Genomic DNA, 18,625 nt, shown 5'->3' with positions numbered 1-18,625 from the left:
AGTGAGTGATTTGAACGTGCCCTTCCCACACAGACACACACGTAAAAGGGAGAGGGGTGTCTTCTCAGGCTTCATTAACTAATTAGAGTGAGGTAACACCCAACTCAGGGATTGATTGCTTCCTTCCTTCTGCAACCCACTGAGTTTCATTGTCTGACGCTCAGGAGAGGGTGACTGCAATGGGGACTGGTCTGGACACCAAGTTACAGGAGGAGCAGCTCAGCCCGGAGGAGGACGCGGTGGAAACGTGATCTCCACCTTCAGATATCTGAAGGGCATTCGAGGGGAAGTACGGTTAGATGCTCTGATCCCAGACAGCAGACCTGGGACCAATAGGTGGAAATGTTAGGAAGGCAGATTGGGTTCAAATAAAGAAGAACCTTACTTTTTGTTTTCCTTGGCATTACAAATTTAGCACACAGTATGGAAAACATCCCATATCAAGTCAACAAGGAAGCCCGGTCACCCTCCCTCTATCCCACTCTCCTCCCCGGAGGTGACACTGTTACCCTCTGGTGTTGGGTCCTTTCAGGCCTTTTGAGAAAGAGCCGCTCTCTAACAAAACTGCCGAATAGGAAGGGGCTGCCCTGCAGGTAGGGAAGTTCCCATCCCTGGAAGTTTGGAAAGACACTGGATGATCATGTGCCAGGGGGTTGTGGGAAGAATTTCTGCTCAGTGTGGAAGGTTGAATTAGAAGACCTCTTCCAGTTCTAAGATGTTCTGACCCGCATGGGCCCGCATGGCTAGTTAGTGCTGGAGGCAGGTCTAGAACGCAGGTCTTCTGCGTTAAAGTCCTTAAGTCAAGAGTGGAATTCCCTGTGAGACTCCCTGTCTGCCTCTTCCCAGCCAGTCATGGGTGTGTGTCAGGGCAGAGGCTGGCATTTGCAGTGCGTCTAGTCTGGAGTGACTCGGTGGATACCCTGGCCTGGGGTTGACAATGTGTGCCCAGCGCCTGCTCCTACAGCCTCCCGGGGCCCCGACAGTGTTGTTACAGTGAGCACTGGCCTTCATTTCCCAGCTTCAGGCCTCGTGCGTGCACACTCTGGGACCCACACAACCGGGGGCGCACAAACTGGCTCAGTACCCTGGGTCTGTGGTAACCACACCCGTGCCCCGGACAGCAGGGGTTGCTTTAGAGGCCAGCAAGGGCTGCCAGGGACTCCAGGACCCCCTCCTTCTTGGGCAGCCTCAGTTGGGCCCACAGTATCCCGGGCTGAGAAGAGGGAACCAGGAGGAGGGCTGTGGCCCCAGGTCAGAGTGGTCAGAGGCCTTCTGATGTTGGTGCTGGAAGCCTCTTCTTTCCCCACAGGGCTGTGGGGCCAGCCTCTACCCTCTGCCATGTTTGCCTGCTTCTCAGGCTACTCCATGAGAGTCTCCCAAAACCATGGGCTCTGCTTTATGCTGAGTTGGGGTCTCTGCTTCCTACATCAGCAATACCTGATTTGGGGTGGCAAGTGGGGAGTCCCTTCCTTTCTCTGTCTCCATACACTCTTCCCTACCTGACCTCATCTGCTCCCACAGCCTTGAACACCTTCTAGGCACTGGTGACAGCCACATTTATAGTTCCAGCCCAGAAGTCTCCTCTCAACTCCATTCATTCATTCATTATTTATTCAACAAACACATATTGAGCCTCTTCTCTCTTCCAGGCACTGCTCTACATGCTGAGTGTGCAACAGTGACCCAAATAGACAACCTCTTCCCCTTCATGCTCTCCACGCCCACTCGTGCTGCCTGCTGGGCCCCTCTCAGGCACCTCCACCACTTCCCTGCCACTGGGCTTTGATTTCATCTCTGCCTCCCAGGTCCTCCCCTCCCCTCATGCCACCACTGTCCATCTGAGGCTGAGCCAGAAATGGGACTGTTGTCGTTAATCCCGCCCTCTCCTTCCTTAACTCACTCACTCACCATGCGCTAAATCTTTATTAAATGCCTGTGTTATGTCCTGGGGACCAACAGTGAACAGGACCAACAGCGTCCTTGCTATCATGGAGCTTACATTCTAGTGGGGGAGAGGGACCAAAAGACCAGTAGATAAAAAAATAGATACTGATATCTCCCACCCTCGTTCCAACCCATTAACAAGCTCTATCACCCCCAGCTCTGAAGTATTTTTCGCATATTCTCCATCTCCCGCTCTCTCCTCTCCAACACCGCAGCTGGCTCCCTCACCTCTCCCCTGGTCTCCCCGGGTCCCATCTGCCCTCCTACCACCCAGTCTCCACCCTGCAGCCAGAGAGAGCTTCTTAAAACAGAAACCAGGTCGTGTTACCCCTGCTTAAAACCCTCAGTGGCTGGATTCCCATTGCATTTTGAATAAAATCCAAACGCCTTCAAAGAAAGGCAGGCCCTCACGGCCGCGAGGCTCATCAGGCCCCTTCCTGCCTCTGCTGATCCTGCCTCTCTCCCTCAGCCCCCAGGAGCCTTCCTCACATGTACAGTCCCTTCCCCGTTCGGTGGTTTGCACGCGCTGTTCCCTCATGTGGACCACTGTACCCCACCCCACCCGACTCCTTCGCTTGGCTGAGGTCTCACCCTTTGGACCTGGCTTAAATGTCACTTCCTTGGTGAGGGTCCCCTCCCCCTCCTCGCCCCGTGTTGTTTTCTATGACTGCAGCCGAGTCATTCTCTTGGTGGTACTTACCACTCCTTGTAACTACATATCTGTTTATTTCCTGCCTCCCTGGAAGTACCCGGGGCCTAGCAGAGTGCTAGGGCTCAGTAAATATTTTATGAAAGAATGAATGGGCAGAGATGCCCCTGGCACGAATAGCTGCTGAACTCCGTCCTCTCTTATCCCTCCCAAGCCGTCTCCAGCTGGCTTTTGCACCTCACTTCTGGGGTATTCCTGGGAGGCCTTGGGGAATAGCGTGAAAGCTCTTTTCTTTACGTTATACATTTCCTGCCTGAGAAACTGTCAGAATAATGAGGAGGGCTGAAACAGAGAGAGAGAGAGGCGAGTCCCCATAGCTCTTCCTTTCTCTTCCTTTTAGAACTTACGTTTCTACCCGCTGTTTTGGGTACTTGTAAAATTCCCCCTCCCAAACTGCGAGCTACTGAGGGAGCCGATTCATCCTGGCCCAGTGCTCCTTGCACAGCAGGTGCTCAGAGAGATGCTTGAGTGAATGAAGAAAGTGATGAAAAGGGAGCAGGAAGAGGGAAGGAAGAAGAGGGAGGGATGAAGGGGGTGTTGAAGAGGTGAAAGAGAAGGCTGGAGGGAAATAAGGCTGGCGCTTGGGAAAGAGGGAAGGAAAACCGTGAGCTGGGAATTGCCTGGCCCAGCATGGCCCTCCAGCCAGTACCCCCTCACCCGCCGTGCACTCTTTCCTGAACTCGGAGCCTCCTGATGCTGCTCAGGCCTCCAGGCAAGAGAGCGGGGCTCCTCCTGTGGCATCAGAGCCCTCAGCTCCCAGACCCTGGGGCCGCTGGGCGTGACTGCCCCTGAGGGGACCTCTGTGGGGACCAGAGCCTGGATTCCTTAACCCGTGGAGCAACTCCATTCCTAATGTCCCTAGAGACCGCCCCTCAGCAACTCCCCAGGTCCAAGGACAGTAACTTCAAGTTCAGTGTCAGTGACCAAATGTTCAGAGCAAACAAAGGAAAACAAACCCAGACTTTCCTCCATGCCCTCAGCCTCAACCCCAGAAGGGCTCGGGGAGGAGGTGACCCACCTCTGCCTCGTCGCCCAGGCCGGGCCAGCTGCCCCTCCAGAAGACCAGGGGCAAGCCCAGGAGGCCGGGGAAGCCCAGAGGAGCTGTTTGCGGACTAGCTGTTGCCTTGGTGGCCCTCCCTGGGGTGGCGGCTCCTAAGTTGCTATGGAGAGCAGAGTTATGCCACCACCACCACCACCACCATGGAGAAGCTGCCCCGGAATCCTTAACCCTTCCTGGGCTGCTGGCTGGTCAGCCTAGTGGCCAGTCTGTGCCATCCTCTCAGTGCACCAGGGGAGAGTGGGGCACAGAAGCAAGGAACAGGAGTCAGAACCAACCCCCTTCCCAACACCCCAGCTGCGTCCAGCCTTGAGTCTCAGGACCACCTCCTCCCCTGAGGGGACAACACTGTTTGTACTCCTGGCAGATCAATTAGCGACCACATTTCTCTCAGGACCGCACTAGAGGTGGCACCCAGCTCCCAGGGAGCCTAGGAATGGTGGGTGGGATGTGGGTGGGATGGTGAGAGTAGGGGGTGGGTAAGAAGGCTCCAGTGGTGTTGGAGCCTCAGTGTGGTGGACTGTGGCAAGCTGGATTTCCCTGGAAAAACTGGAAAATTGGTCTCTGGTACTCTCCATCTCTCTTCCTGGATTCTTCTCTACCCTTGCCAGGAGCTCTCACTAACTGCCACCCCCTTACTGCCTCCCAAACACGTGCATTTCCAGGATCCTTCATTTTTCTTCACTCATGTTTCATGTTCTAATCTATGCATAGGAAAGTATCTTGTGTCAGTCATCCACACTCTAGTATAAATTAGGGTCCATGTATATTTTATTTCCCAGGACGTAGGATTAGTAGACCTCCTCTCAACGTATGGAGTGAGAGCCTTGTTCTCTGTTATAGGAAATCCTAGCACCAAAGAGGTCCAAGCAGGGTAGATAATGTTTTTAATCAGAGGAGAAAGAAAGCAAGAGCTTCCTGTGTAAGTCAAATTAGAGACCAGGGTTCTACAAGGAATTCTGGCTTGGCTCTGATTAAGAAAAAAGAAAATGGAGCACAAAAAGGAAATCAGAAGTGATATGCAATAGGAGTTGCCTATGTCTAGAAGATTCTTTGTCTACTTTTTGTCCCCCTTCCTCATTCCAATATTGAGTCCTCTGTCTGGCAAACTCTTATTCATCCCTCAAGGCCCACTCAACTATCACCTCCTCGGAGAATCCTTCCTGGACTCTTCCTTTATGCTCTCACAGCACCTTGTATACCCCTCCATTATAGTATTGATCACAGTAATAGCTTGTTGCTTGTTTACTCATTTATGGATGCTTCACTTATTAATGCTTTTATCTCCAGCCCCTGCTCAATGCTCAGGAGCTCAACGATGAATGAATGAAGGAAGGAATGAATGGGTAGACAGTGAATGAGCTAGCTGCTCACTGCTGATTCTGTTGTTCACACCTGTCATTCTAGCCCACGTCTGGTCTCAGAATTTGTCCAGAACAATTCCCTGGGATGCTGAGCCTCTCCCTCTACCACCCCACCACTGTGTGCCAGCCGAGTCTCTCCCTCACCACCACCATCAGTGCTCCCACCACAGCCCCCCACTCCCCTCAGCTTCCCAGGCTCTGGGCAGCTGGGCCTTTCTTTCGTGGTGTTAATGGCTTCAGGTTGTCATTGGAGTCTACTTGGAACAACCAGGGGCTCGTGTCTCCATCTTCCGCCTTCTCAGTCTTCATTACAATGTTCTTTGTGTTCTTTTAGGAGCCTCACGCCCTCTCCAACTCTCTGAGTACTGGTGTGGTTGCTCAGGTTTGCACTCTTGGGCAAGATTCCTGCTGCATAAATGGGCGAGAGAGAGAGAGGCTGAAAGGATTGTTCCCACAAGGTCCTGACCAGTCCTATGACATTGCTGGGCTTCAGGGGCCACATCTGTGAAATGGGAATTAAGCCTCCCCTGCCCTCATCCAAGGGTGGTATGAAGATTAAATGAGAAAGTGGGTGGACGGGTCCTCTGGATCCCCTCAAGCACTACCTGAGGTGAAAGGTTACCATTCTTCTGACCTTCTCTCAAGGGTGGGGGGTTCCTCAAGATCGGAGAGCTGGTGCCTCTGAGCGCTTAACTTAGTGCTTAATCCTCAGAACAAACCCGGCAGGTAAGAACTCTTTTAGTCACTCCCATTTTACAGGCGAGGAAACCCAGGCACAGAGATGAACTTGACAGAGAGCTCACAGAGAGTAGATTTCACAGCCTGCTTTTGACCTGACCCCATTCAGCCTGGCTCTGGCCCCCAGGCTCCTGACCGCTGGCTCCATGGCCACACAAGGCCACAGGTAGGAGCTGGCCCCTTGGCACCAGCACCACCACTGCTGTTGATTCACTGCCCATGCCCAGGATGCTAATTCCAGCTGCCACTGGCTTTGCCGCTCCTGAGCTGTGTAACCTTGGGCAAATGACTTAACCTCTCTGAGCATGGTCCCCATCTGTGAAATGGGGATACTCATACATCTCCTGCAGATTTGCCAGGAGGAGTAAACGGAGGTAGAATACATGATACAGTGAGCCAGACTCAGACAGCTGATGGTGCTCAGTGCGTGTCCTTCCCCATTTGTACTTCGAGAAACAGTCAGGGGAGTGGGGGTTGGCAGGCCTGACTTCCATAACAGAAAGTACCTGAAACCCTTTTCCAGAAATCCCTTGCTGGGGCCATTCACTGTGGGATGACGGGACAAAGGCAGTGACCAGCTTGACGCAGGGCCTTGGGACAGGAGTGCTCACAAGATGACTCACTGGCATGGCCATTTCCCTCTTGGTGACCCAGAAGCAGTGATACCTGTGTACTTGCTTCCTGTGAGAGCAGAGAAGCCCATCTAGCCCCCTGCTCCCAAGGCTACCACCTGCCTGGGGGCACCTCTACCCCACCTGCCATTCCTCCTCTCTCCCCCAAGGCCCAGGGGTCAGGAGTGCCCCAAGTCTTTTCCACACACACCTGTGAGCCACTGGGAATGGGAGCCAGGGAGGCAGTGAGATAAGAGAAAGCAGTAGAGGAGAGGCAGAGAGCAGGGCCCTCAGAAGCGGAGGAGGAGGAGGAGGAGGGAGAGTGGAAGATAGAGGAGGGGGAGGGGAAGCCAGGCAGGAGGTGTGAGAGAAAATGCGAGAACAAGAGGCCGGGGAGGGGAGGAGGGGGAAGAAGAGGGACCAGTCCCGCCGTGGGACCTAAGATGAACTGAGCTGGCTGGAAATAGAACAGCTGGGCAAACCCAAAACCCTCTGTTTGGGTGTCTGCTGAGGGAGCACGTGAATGAGCAGAGCTAGGGGAGCAATTCAAGGAAGAAATAGATCATTTCACCTCAGGGGTAGGTCAGAACAGGAGGCATTCATTCCAGCCCACCCAGATTAGTCGGGGTTCTTTTTCTGAAGATGTTTTCTTTACATAATCATTATTTTTAACAGGCTAGTTTGGTGGCTGGGTTAGCCTGATGCCACCCCATCCTTGGCAGGTGGACGGTTTGGGTTACTTTGAGACCAAGACCACTCTGGCTTTTTATTCTAACTGTGGACACTTCTGGCTTCAGGGGAGGGGATCTTAATCCGCTTTCCAAATGGAGACTTAGGAATCTGAGCTGTGTAATGGAATACCACTTCTCTTATGAGAACAAAGCCCAGTTCTGGGACCCAGTTCTGGGTCAGGACTGGCCTGGGGGGCCCTGCCTCTCTCAGCCCATCAGAGCGCCACCATGCCTTTTGCTGACCTCACTTGAGGCCAGCAAACTTCACGCTGGGACGTGCCCAGGCTGCTGAGGCTCTGCCGTGGCTGGCTCCTTCCCTGACCGCCAGCAGTGGTACCGTCTCTTTACTCCTTCATCCCCTCCGCCCCCAGCACTCTGTTTCTCTCTTCCACCACTCTTCCAAACCCTTTCTCTCCCTTTCCCTACCTAGGCCCCCATGGAGACTCCTGGGTTGCAAAGAGAATTTTCTGACTCTCGGGGCCCATGAACCCCCTGAAACTGCAACCAAAGTTGTACATATGTACATACAGGTGACTGTACAGTTTCTAGAGACAGGATTCAGAGCTGTCATTGGATTCTCAGAGGACTTTGTGCCCCACCCCCCCAACATGGAGAACTGTTAGTCTAGAAGTTAGAGGTCGGCCAGCACTGGCTGTGAAGACAACTGGAGCCAGTGGCGTCTGGCAGCTGCTTTTTAGCCTGGCCCAAGTCCTCCTTGCCTTGGGGCTTTTGCTCCATCACAGATTTCTCTAGAATTCAGATCGGCTCTACTTGGGACTGAGCGTGGACAGGAATTAGGGGACCAGAGCTCTAGCCTTGCGTCCACCACTGGCTGTGCAATCTTTGGCAACTTGCTTGATGTGGCTGAGCTGCAGTTCCCCATCTGTAAAACTGGGGATAATACTGCCCGCCTTAGCGGGTTCTCACAGGGCTCTAATGAGACCCTGCGTCCCTGCTACATAGCTTAGTACCTGATGTTTCATAAACTTCATCTCCGTCCTTCCTCTCTCCCTCCTTCCCTGGATGAACTCAAAGGCTCTTTCCAAATTTGTTAGACTCCACTAGAGGACCTGTGAGGAGACCTAAACTGCTGGGAGAAAGAAGCCAGGCCATTCCACAGCCTCTCCAGGAGGTGCCGGGGCTGGAGGGGTGGGTCTGCAGGATGGAGGGGGGAGATCTGAGTAAGCAGGTCTCAGCTGTGGCAGACAGGCAACCAAACCCATAGCTATTTGAAACACAGCTGGATATCAGACTGGATTTTGGCCTTAACCAAACATTTGACATTTTGTAGAGCTCATTTCTAAACAGGCTGGGGGCTGGCAGGCTTGGGTCCATTCCTGAGCCCTGGGCTTCTGTTTTCATCAGAAGGCATTCACAGGAAGCCCCAGCTGGTGATCAATTCATGGCAAAAAGCAAAGGGAAGTCTTATCTCCAAGGAGATTAGATCCGAGTTTTCCTGTTTCGACTGGGTGGTTAGTCCTGCACGTGATGATTATATAATCCCAAGTGGAAACAAGGCCCTAGAGTCGACTGCCTTCTCAGACTGGCCACTTAGAAACACATCAGCCATAAGGAAGCAGATTTAAGACGGCTCTGAGCCCCACCCCATTGCACATAGGTGCCCACACCAGCAAGAGAGATGCTTGATTGATTGCAGTTGTTGTGAGTCCCCTCGAGTTAATTCCGACTCCTAGTGACCCCGTGTACAGCAGAGTGGAACCCTGCCCGGTCTTTACCGGTGGCAAAGCTGTCAGCATCTCACCAACACGCAGCTACCACAGTATGACAACCGACAGATGGGTGATGTGGTTCCTGATCAGAAAAGGAACCCCGGCCACAGTACTGAGAGCACCGAATCTTAACCACTAGACCCCCAGGGCCGGCTTGATTGCAGAACCATCTTGAATCTCTCCTTCCCCACACGGCCTCTCCCTTTCCTGTGGGCCACAGGTTCTCGCCTGAAGTGGCTTGTTCTGTACACTTCAGGTAGAACTAGGAGGAAAGCAAGTCAGGCTCCTCTTCTCTAACATTGATGAGGTGGGGGACCAAGGAGGATGTTTCAGAAAATTCAAAAGCTCTTCTTGGTTCTTTGTCCTGTCTGTGCCGGTTCCAGCTTGCCCTGCCCTTGTTTGACCTGCCTGTTTCAGGAGTGAGAGACCAGCATCTCAGAGAATGCCCGGAGAGTGCTCTGAGCCTCTCAGATGTAAAGGGCAAGGGAAATCAAAGCCGGCTCTTATCTCCATCCAGATGATGAGGACCAAAACAGTCCACGCCCGTGCCCTTTCTTGCCTCACTTGGCTAGCAGCTGAGTTAATGCCAGGCTGAGATTTCTCTTCCCCTGTTCTAACTTGGCCCCCAAGGCTGCCAGGGTATCAGCTGCTAAGTCTCCAGTCTGTTAAGAGTCACCTGCAGGCTTCCTCAAACTCCAGAAGGAGTCGTCACACTGTCCTGACCTCAGAAGCCACCTTTACCAGTGCTTTCTTCACTCTGGATTTGGGCATCGCATCTGTAACCAGAAGCCTAGAAAATATTTTTAGCTACCAACCCTGACACAGACTTCATCCCCATTCACAACTGGGGCCGGGGGGTGCGAGGGTAGGGAATTGGAAGATTCCACCACCACAGGGCTAAGAGCTCCTTGAAGGATCTTCCTAAAGACAAGTCTGGTCACGTCCCTCCTTTTCTAGAAGCCCTTCCACGGCTCCTGTTGGATGAAGGTGAGATGCATCTCTGCAGCTTCCCAAGACCCTGGACCATGGTCCCAGCCCCTCCCTCCCCATACACCCAAGCAGGAGTGTTCTGTGAACTTGTGCGCTTTCCTGCTTTGGGTCATACTCTTCCCTTCGCTTGGAGTGACCCCTGCTTCCTCCACCTTGTGAAACCTGCTCTTCCTTTGTGAAGTCTTCTAGTCCACCCCGTCGCACCAGCAGAATTTTGTGCCCTCCCAGCCCTTGATTCACCTTTATGAGAGCATTCGCTGCACTAGATGTTTACTTGGCTGCTCTGGACAAGCCTTTTTAAGGGCCATAGCCTTGGACTCACCTTTTCTGTACTCCTGCCAACTAGGTCACAGGGACCTACATAGATAAGTTAGGAAAAATTATCCGAAATTTAGATAAGGCCAAGAGGATGGCTGTATGTTCCCTCAATGTCATGCCAAAGCTTTGTTTAACAGACCTACGCAAAGATTATTTAATTCTGTAGAACAGTGCTATCAACATATGGCTACTGAACACTTGGAATGTGGGTAACGCTACATGTCAAATGACAATATTTTGGATATGTTGGGTTAAATAAAATATTAAAATTAATGTCACCTATTTGTTTTTAATTTTTAATGTGGCTGCTGGAGAAATTTAAATTATGCACATGGCTCGCCTTATGTATCTATTGGACAGTGCTGCTCTAGAAGACGGTTTTATTGTTGACTTTGTCATTGCTATTATTAATGAAGGGCTTGGAGTGTGAAGTTACATGTTGACTTGTAGATTTTTGACTGGTAGAGATTCAAATGGTTTCCATCCAGTAGGAGAGATCACCTAGTTTTATTCCCCTGTAGGACATTTACCAGATTTGTCTCTAACTTAAAAAAAATTATTTTGGTATGACTTTCCTTTAAATTCAGTTCCTTAAATGCTCTTTGAACTAGCTTTATCATCTTATTGGTTCCCTTGTTAATTAATCAGTTCAGTAAAATCTTTGACACATGTTCTTCTGTATCTGTATGAGACTCTTGCTTTTGACTGTTTGGAAATTATACGACAGATCTCTATCTCCTGTCCAGCTTAAGGGAAGAGACTGAATTATTAACGTGCCTGGTATTAAGGGCTCAATAAATGTTTATTGAGTGAATAAAAAGCACTTGCTTGGACTGGGAGCTTATGTTTAAACTGTCAACCACACTTTCCAGTGGGATCCCTATCAGCCGTATGCCTGGAGGCTGGGGGATATAGGAAAGATGAGACCCTCTTTTCAGGATCCAAAACTATTTGAGTGGTCTGCATGAGGATTCCCTAATTCTTGGAGCGCATGATACCAAGGGGATGCTGGCCAAAGCAAGGCCCTTCAGTCAGTTCAAGGGGAGGTCCTCCCAGCCTCCCCAACCAGGGTGCTGCAGGAAGCAGGGCCCCCAGACAGGTTTCCGTTCCCTTGCTGCCTCATGCTCTGGGGTCTTGCCAACCCCGGCACTGTGAGGATCCCACCAGACACCCCTGACTGCCCCTCAAGGGCTGGACACAGAGGCACTTAAGTATTGGAGGTCAGTAGTGGTGCTGGCCTTGAGACCCAGGGCTTCTGGGGGCCCTGGAAAAATCTCTGGGTCCTGAGTCCAGGCAGACAATTGCACAACTATGTCTCTTCCCCTTGACCCTCCTCGTCATCTGCACAGTGGGGGATGGCCAGCTGGCAGGTAAGGGTGGAAGTTGACTGTGAATTCCTTGAGGGCAGTAGCTTGTCATTTGTATGCCTGGCACCTGCTAAGCACTTTGCCCAGTGCACAGTGGACACCTAGTGAATGCTAATCTTCTCCCCCTCCACTGCCCAACTCCAGCCTGTAGCTGCTTCCTTCCAATGAGCCCAATAGACAGACTCCTCGGCCTCCACAGAACATCGATTAATCGATCTCCCCTTGGGAGTCTGGGCAGGATCCACTGATAATTAGGCATCAAGCTCAGGGGTGGTGACCTTTCAGAAGTGTCACAACAAGCCTGCCCTTGTCCACTTTCCTTACAAAGAACAGAGAAGTTGGTAGAGGCTCTGCTGCTGGAGAAGGAAAATAAAAGCAATATTTCTTTTTTTTTTTAGTTGTGGTAAAATATACATAAGAAAATTTACTCTTTTTAGGTGTACAGTTCAGTAGCATTAAGTACATTCATGTTGTTCTACAACCATCACCACCATCTATCTCCAAGAATTTTCCATCATCCCAGACTGAAACTGTACCCATTAAACAATAACTCCTCATTGCCCTCTCCCCCAGTCCCTGGCAACCAGCATTCTGCCTTCTGTCTCTATGAACTTGAGTACTCTATGTACCTCATATAAGTGGAATCATGCAGTATTTGTCCTTTTGTGATTGGCTTAGCATAAGGTCCTCAAAGTTCATCTATACTGTAGCATGTGTCATAATTTCCTTCCTTTTTAAGGCTGAAAAATATTCCATTGTATATATACGTCACATTTGTGTATATATATACACATTGTATATACACACATATCATATTTTGTTTATCCATTAATCCATTGATGAACACTTGGGTTGCTTCCACATTTTTGCTATCGTGAATAATGGGTATACAAATATCTCTTCAAGACCCTACTTTCAATTCTTCTGGGTCTATACCCAGAAGTGAAATTACTGGATCGTATGGTAATACGGTGTTTACGTTTTTGTGGTAAAAGCAACATTTCTGAGCAGCTCTGTTGTGCCAGCTCTGACCTAGGCCCTTTCCATATGACGTCTCATTTAATCCACACAACAACCCTATGGGGTAGAAATTATCATCTCCACTTTACAGAAAGTGAAGTTTCCAGAAAATGACTTGCTCAAGTTTATAGGCAGTGACTGGCAGTCAAGTTTTGAACCCAGGTCTGCTTGATTCCAAAGCCACACTCTTCCCAGGCAGCAGGCAACGAAAACAAATACAGTCCTCAAAAGGAGGGGCCCCTCTTTAAAGCTGTTAGCGGCTAACACTTTCCTTAATTAACAGTTAACATCTTAGCAGGAATCAGTTGCTGAAGGAAGAATGGGTCATCACTCCCCCTTTTCTCATGTCAAATGAAACACTGTCTTCTAGATGATTCCCAGACACAGCTCCTCTTTCCCTGGCCTGACACCCCATCACCAGGCTTCTCTCATTCCCTGGCTCAGGCCCACACACTCAGCTCCAGCCTCATCTCCACCCTGAAGTCTTCCCAGCCACACCCCCAGGGGGGGTCCCTCCTCCTCGCTTCCCTGGGCTTCGAGGCCTCCCTGGAGTAGGCCGCCCTGACCTCGGCACTGTTGGTTTATATACTAACTCTTTCTGGCCGCAAGCTCCCCAGGGCAGAGTTCACACTACCCCTTTGTACAGCCTGCACCTATCATGCCTGGTGCTCTCTAACTGTTTGAATTAATGATTCAATGAGTGACTCATTCCATCAGTGACAGTAGGGAAGACAGGAACGAAGAAAGAGGAAACCAGAATGATCCTCCTCTACTTCACTATTTGTGTAAGACCCAGCTGGGAGTTGCTCAGAATAATTTATGTGCCGCATTTGGCACCACTGCGCAAACCTGAGCCATTTTGGGGTTGGAAACTCCCAGGAAAAGCAATGGAATTATCCTTTTGGAGAAAATATGCCCACGCAGTTGGCCCAAGGAAGGAGAGGAGGGGCTTTCAGTGTTGGTAGAGATTTCATGTCCTGAGGAAAACCAAATCCCAAAGGGATGAACTGTTTGTGAGATCTTCAGCACAATTATTCATTCCTTCATTCACACAATCATCCTGATGATCAGACCTGCACTTGCTCTGAGCCAGGCACCCAGCTCGCACCCAAGGGAAAAGAGGAAAGTAAGACCCACTCCTGAGGTGCTATGTGCTCAGACACAGCCATTCAGCCAGGAGAGGCCCCGTCACCTAGGAGAGGCCCAGGGCTTCTCTGGGAGGGAGAGGAGAGGCTGTGGCAGGGGAGGCTCAGCCAAGCCCACAGGCAGGAAGCAGGTGGCTGCTCCGGAAGCCAAGCCCCTCGATTGCAGGGAAGCACTGGCTTCACCTGCAGGTTCGGCTGACGCTCCAGCCTTTGACGTCAGCGCTGGTGGATGAGGACCTCGCAGCAGGCAGGGAGGGGAGGGAGGCAGTAGGCAAACAGAGAGAAATAGCCAGGTATCCGGTGTGGCAGCTGCTCACACCCAGAGGGTAAGGGGGGAGTGCCAGCAGGGTAGGGGTGCTCACTGGCCAGAGCCCCTGCCGGACCTCCATGTGGGCGCCATGAGGTCCTTCCCCACCAGTGCACACTAGTCCAGCTTGGCTTAGAGGATGGTCTATTTAGAGGGCTTCAAGCTCCGCAGGCCAAGGACATGAAAATATAGTGAATAATGCTGCTATGAACATGGTGTACACATATCTCTTCGAGATCCTACTTTCAATTCTTCTGGCTATGTATCCAGAAGTAGAATTGGTGGAAGGGCAGCAGAAGAAAGTAGAAGCAGGAAGAAGTATAGCAGAAAGAGACAGGATTTAAATTTGATTAGAGGGCAAAGATTTGGGGTTATTTGCCCAAGAGAGAAGGAGGCACTTAAGTGACCTGGTCATTTATAATTATCTGTAAGTTGTTAGATGACAGCATTACCCAAGTGGTCCTCATGTCAATCCTATGAGACCAGCAGGGCAGGGCACTGTCCCATTGTGCAGGCAAAGAAAACGGGCCACCGAGAGGTTAAGGCCCTTGCTGGCCACTCAGTTCATCAGTAAAGGAGATTCGATGCCAGTGTTTCTGTCTTTGGTGCAGAGTCCTTGCTCACTCCAAGCTGCCTCTCCTGACCACATGGGTACAAGGTGGGGCCCACATTAGGGGGACTTTGAGACCAAACCCACGATGGTGAGCTGTCCAGCTGCTCCGGGTTGCTCTCTGAGGACTGCCTACAGGAAGGACCAAGGGGTGGTAGCAGGCTCTGAGTCACCTGGGGCCTCTGCAGCCTGCCACACCCCCTGCTCTTCATCCAGGTGCCCAGAGCCCAGTGGCCCTGGCAGCTGGAGTGCATTTACCTTACCAGGCCTTAGCAGGAGTGGCTTGGGGAACCCAGGCTTCCTGGCTGAGGGAGGATGTCCAGGATCTGTGACTCAGTGTGCCTGCAAGGAAATAAATCCACTAAAATGATTTCTTTTTCCTTCCAACATAGAAATGAGGTTCACAACCTATCCCTGGCTGCCAGAGGAGAGCCCTCCCTAAATTCCAGCCCTGCCTTGGGTATAGCCATTAAACGGTCATTTAGGCTCAGGGGATGAAAGTCTGCCCGCAGGGCCGTGGCTGGCGTGGTTAACTCGCTGCCTTAAGCCTGGGAGAGGGATGGAGAGAGGCTTTGCTCCTCACTGGGCTCTCCCTCCCCGGCTACGTGGAGCATTCAGAAATGCTCTCCCTTGGTCACAGGGGAGAGGGTGGATGCTCAGTTCAACCTTCCTCTCTGCTCAAAAAAGTTCCCAGTGCCCCACCTCCCTAGAGTAGATCTAGCACATTATCGCATCCGCTGGGCATTTACTCTGTGCCACATATTTTACACACATCAGCTCCTTTAGTCCTAACACCACTCTTTGGAGGAAGTGTAATTCCCATTCTAAAGATGAGAAATCTGAGGCTCAGAGGAGTTAACTTGCCTGGGTCAGGCAGCTAGTGAGTTGCGGATCAAGGCCTGAATCTAATAGAATCCTCACACTGGTCATTTCAGGTACATATTGCTATCATTACCCACTTTCCATAGGTGAGGAAACTGAGGCTCAGACAGGCTAATTGAGCTCCTCAGGCAAACAATTGCTAAAGGATAGACCTAAAACAGGAGCCCAAAGCCCCACCTGTTCCCGGTCTCCTCTCCCGACTGCTGCCGGCAGGCTGTCTTCCCTCACACCACCCATGTTGGGCCTCCATACCTTGCTCACTGGGTCCCCTCCACCTTCAACACCTTCTCCCACCCCATCCTCTCACACAACTCTCTGAAGCCAACTCTGAACACCTTCACAGTCCGTCTGTGCCGTCCGGCGCCAAATGGCTCCTCCGAAGCCCTCCCTGACATTTCAGCCATGCTGAGTGGCCCCTTTCCCTTCTTCCCAATCTCCTGTTGCATTTCCTAAACACAAGGGCACTGCCTGATGGTCTGTTTATGTGTCCTTGGCTTGTTTTGCATGTGTAGACCTTGTTCCTGTCCCCTCTTGCCTTCCCTAAGGAACAACGACCAATCGTCTGAGATATCACATTGCTTACAGCCCTGAGACGTCAACTCCAGGTTACACAAGCTTCCTGAGGGTAGAAGCCACCGCTTCTGTTTGCCACATCATCTAGCACAGTGCCAACGATAAAGAAGGTGTTGAATAAATTCCACACATTTGTACGTTATTGTTCAAAGCATTTGAATATCCATTCTCTTGATGAATCTTCTCAAGAACCTTGTGAGGTGGGTAAACAGGTTCCGACGGGCTAGCCATAGCTAAAGTGACTATCTGGTTAGTGGAAAAGCAGGACTGCGACCCAGATTTTCTTTTCTTTTTTTGTCAGGAGGACTAGCCCTGAGCTAACATCCGAAGCCAATCCTCCCCTTTTTTTCTTGAGGAAGATTGGCCCTGGGCTAGCATCCGTGCCCATCTTCCTCTACTTTATATGGGACGCCGCCACAGCATGGCTTGACAAGTGGTGCGCACCTAGGATCCGAACCTGCGAACCCTGGGCCGCCAAAGCAGAGCGTGCGCACTTAACTGCTGCACCACAGGGCTGGCCCCTGGGACCCAGATTTTCTGATCCCATGTGTAGGACTCTTTCTTCTGCCGAGGCCACAGACACATGATCAGCTGTTTCGTGGGATGGTATCCCTGATCAGCAGATTTTCTCCACTGTTTCTCCCTCCACAGAGCCATGACAAGGGTCCTACTGGACCCAGTGGAAGGTGTTGTCAGACTGGCCTGCGGGCAGCTTGAGTCAGAGGATAGGGTGGTAAGAAGCATCTCAGGTGAAGCCCTGAATGAGTCCAGCACCTGGGAAGGCTGGGGTCCTGGTCCAAGAGAGGACCCTCGGAGTGCCCTCTGAAGGGTTCATGCTGGGTTTTGGATCTTCAGGGTCCCTGCCCCACCCCATGGCCATGCAGGGAGCCACCAGTAGAGACGGGTGATCAGTTACAGATCAATTCCCAGGGAGCCTCAGGATCCTTCCTCCAGCAAGAGGGGAAAGGAAAACCGTCAGTGACCTGCTCCCGCCTCACGAAGGAGGAAATAATCAGGGCAGAAGGAGATGCTCTTGTTGTTTTGCCCAAGGAATGCGGGAGGGAACCAGAAGCCGAGCTGCTTCCCTCAGGCAGTGGGTGCTCCTATTGGGCTATCTGGAGCTGCTTTGCCAAAAAGGAGGATTAGGTTGCATAGAACCATTCTCATTCTCAGCCAACAGTCTGAAGGATTTGGGGTGCATCCAGGAGCCCAGCCCCTTCTCTCTGCTCCAAGCCAATGAGCAGCCTCAGGATCTTACCCCCTGAGGTTCAGGAAAGCGATTAGGGTCAGGGCAGCATCCTCACGTGATCTGGCGCGTCATCTGTGGGATCCTCATGTGCCTGCAAAGCACCTACGTGTATCTAAGAGTGATCCCCCCAAGTTGTGGTCATTTTCCATTTCTCCATTTTGTGGCTCATCTGCCTTGTGGAGGAGGCTGGGGTTGGAGCTGGGACCGGGGCTGAGTGTGTGATACCTGCCTTTTTGAGAGTAGCTTTGGCACCGACTGCTTGCTATAAACTCTGCACAGCTTCCTGCTCTGGGAAATGCAGAATTAATTGAATGACATGTGCAGCGATTACGGGAAGGAGATGGGGTGGGGGGATGTCTGTCTGTAGATCCTGCCAAGGAGGCTAGGAATTAATTCAACCGGTCACTTTATACTGAGCTCCCTGAGCAGGTGTCAGTGGAGCGGCCACCTCATCTGCCCTGAATACAGTACCTCACAGCCTGAGCACGCACTTTGCAGAGCTGGCCAGAGCCTCTGGGAGGCCCTCAGAGAGGGCTGATGCACTGGGGTAGAACAGGGCACAGCTGCAGCTGTGACACCATTTGATTCCACCCCAGTACATTCAATCCAGCATTAGCTCACCACCTAGTATGGGCTGCAAATGCTGCCAGGGTTACAAGTAAAATCATCTTCAAGTTGAGGAAGCTCACTGCATAGCAGAGAAGACATCCAGGTATCCACCGAGTATGTCTGCACTTTCAGGGAAGATTCTGATTTCAAACATTCTGTAAACTCTAGAGAGAGCAGAGAACATATGCACTCTCTTATTCACACCTGTAATCCCAGTGCCTGGCACAGAGTCTGGAACAGAGTGTGACTTAATGTACGTTTGTTGAATGAGCAAATGAACACATGCCTGAATCATGAGTGGGACCAGCAAGTTCGCTGGGGCTCTGCAGGGAGTTAGGATTCAAGGTGCTCTCTGCTGGCTGTCCCCGCAGAACCCCTCAGTTTCCTCTCAGGAGATCCTGCTCACTTCTCCACCTTCTTCTCTCCAGCATACCCCTCCAGACCTGTGCTCTGCAATTTTGCATTCAATGCCCCATTCCGTGTCCCCCGAGCCCAAGTTGCCGAAGATAACCAATATTAGCAGGTTGGAGTCAGCACATATTCACTCTGAGATGCTCAGCCTGGCTGGAGAGCCCTAGACAGAGCCGGATGTATTTTTAGCTCTTTGGGGATCTGGAAAGGTATTGAGATGCAGTCGTCGTTACAGACACCCAGGCAAATCAGTATTCTGC

General features: G+C 51.4%; 1 protein-coding gene and 1 pseudogene across 2 annotated transcripts in view; one reads left to right on the top strand and one right to left on the bottom strand.

Moving 5' to 3' along the window:
* The window catches only part of KCNC4 (potassium voltage-gated channel subfamily C member 4), a 36,779-nt gene extending 25,770 nt beyond the window's left edge, over positions 1-11,009 (top strand). Inside the window, exon 4 of one of the 2 annotated variants that reach the window (XM_087445798.1) lies at positions 9,842-11,009. In XM_087445798.1, the coding sequence (XP_087301924.1) occupies positions 9,842-10,053 (212 nt within the window). In that variant the 3' untranslated portion in view covers positions 10,054-11,009. Of the gene's footprint in view, positions 1-9,267 lie in introns of both variants that reach the window. The other variant, XM_087445805.1, reaches the window with a different exon arrangement.
* Positions 11,010-16,841: 5,832 nt separating this feature from the next.
* LOC147918022 (uncharacterized) lies at positions 16,842-18,418 on the bottom strand (annotated as a pseudogene).
* Positions 18,419-18,625: the final 207 nt, after the last annotated feature.

Source organism: Ceratotherium simum, chromosome 2 (assembly GCF_057802395.1).
Source record: "Ceratotherium simum simum isolate JZ-2026a chromosome 2, ASM5780239v1, whole genome shotgun sequence".
Taxonomy (NCBI): domain Eukaryota; kingdom Metazoa; phylum Chordata; class Mammalia; order Perissodactyla; family Rhinocerotidae; genus Ceratotherium; species Ceratotherium simum.
The sequence above is the reverse complement of the archived record's forward strand: the minus strand, read 5'-3'. Positions and strand labels throughout refer to the sequence as shown.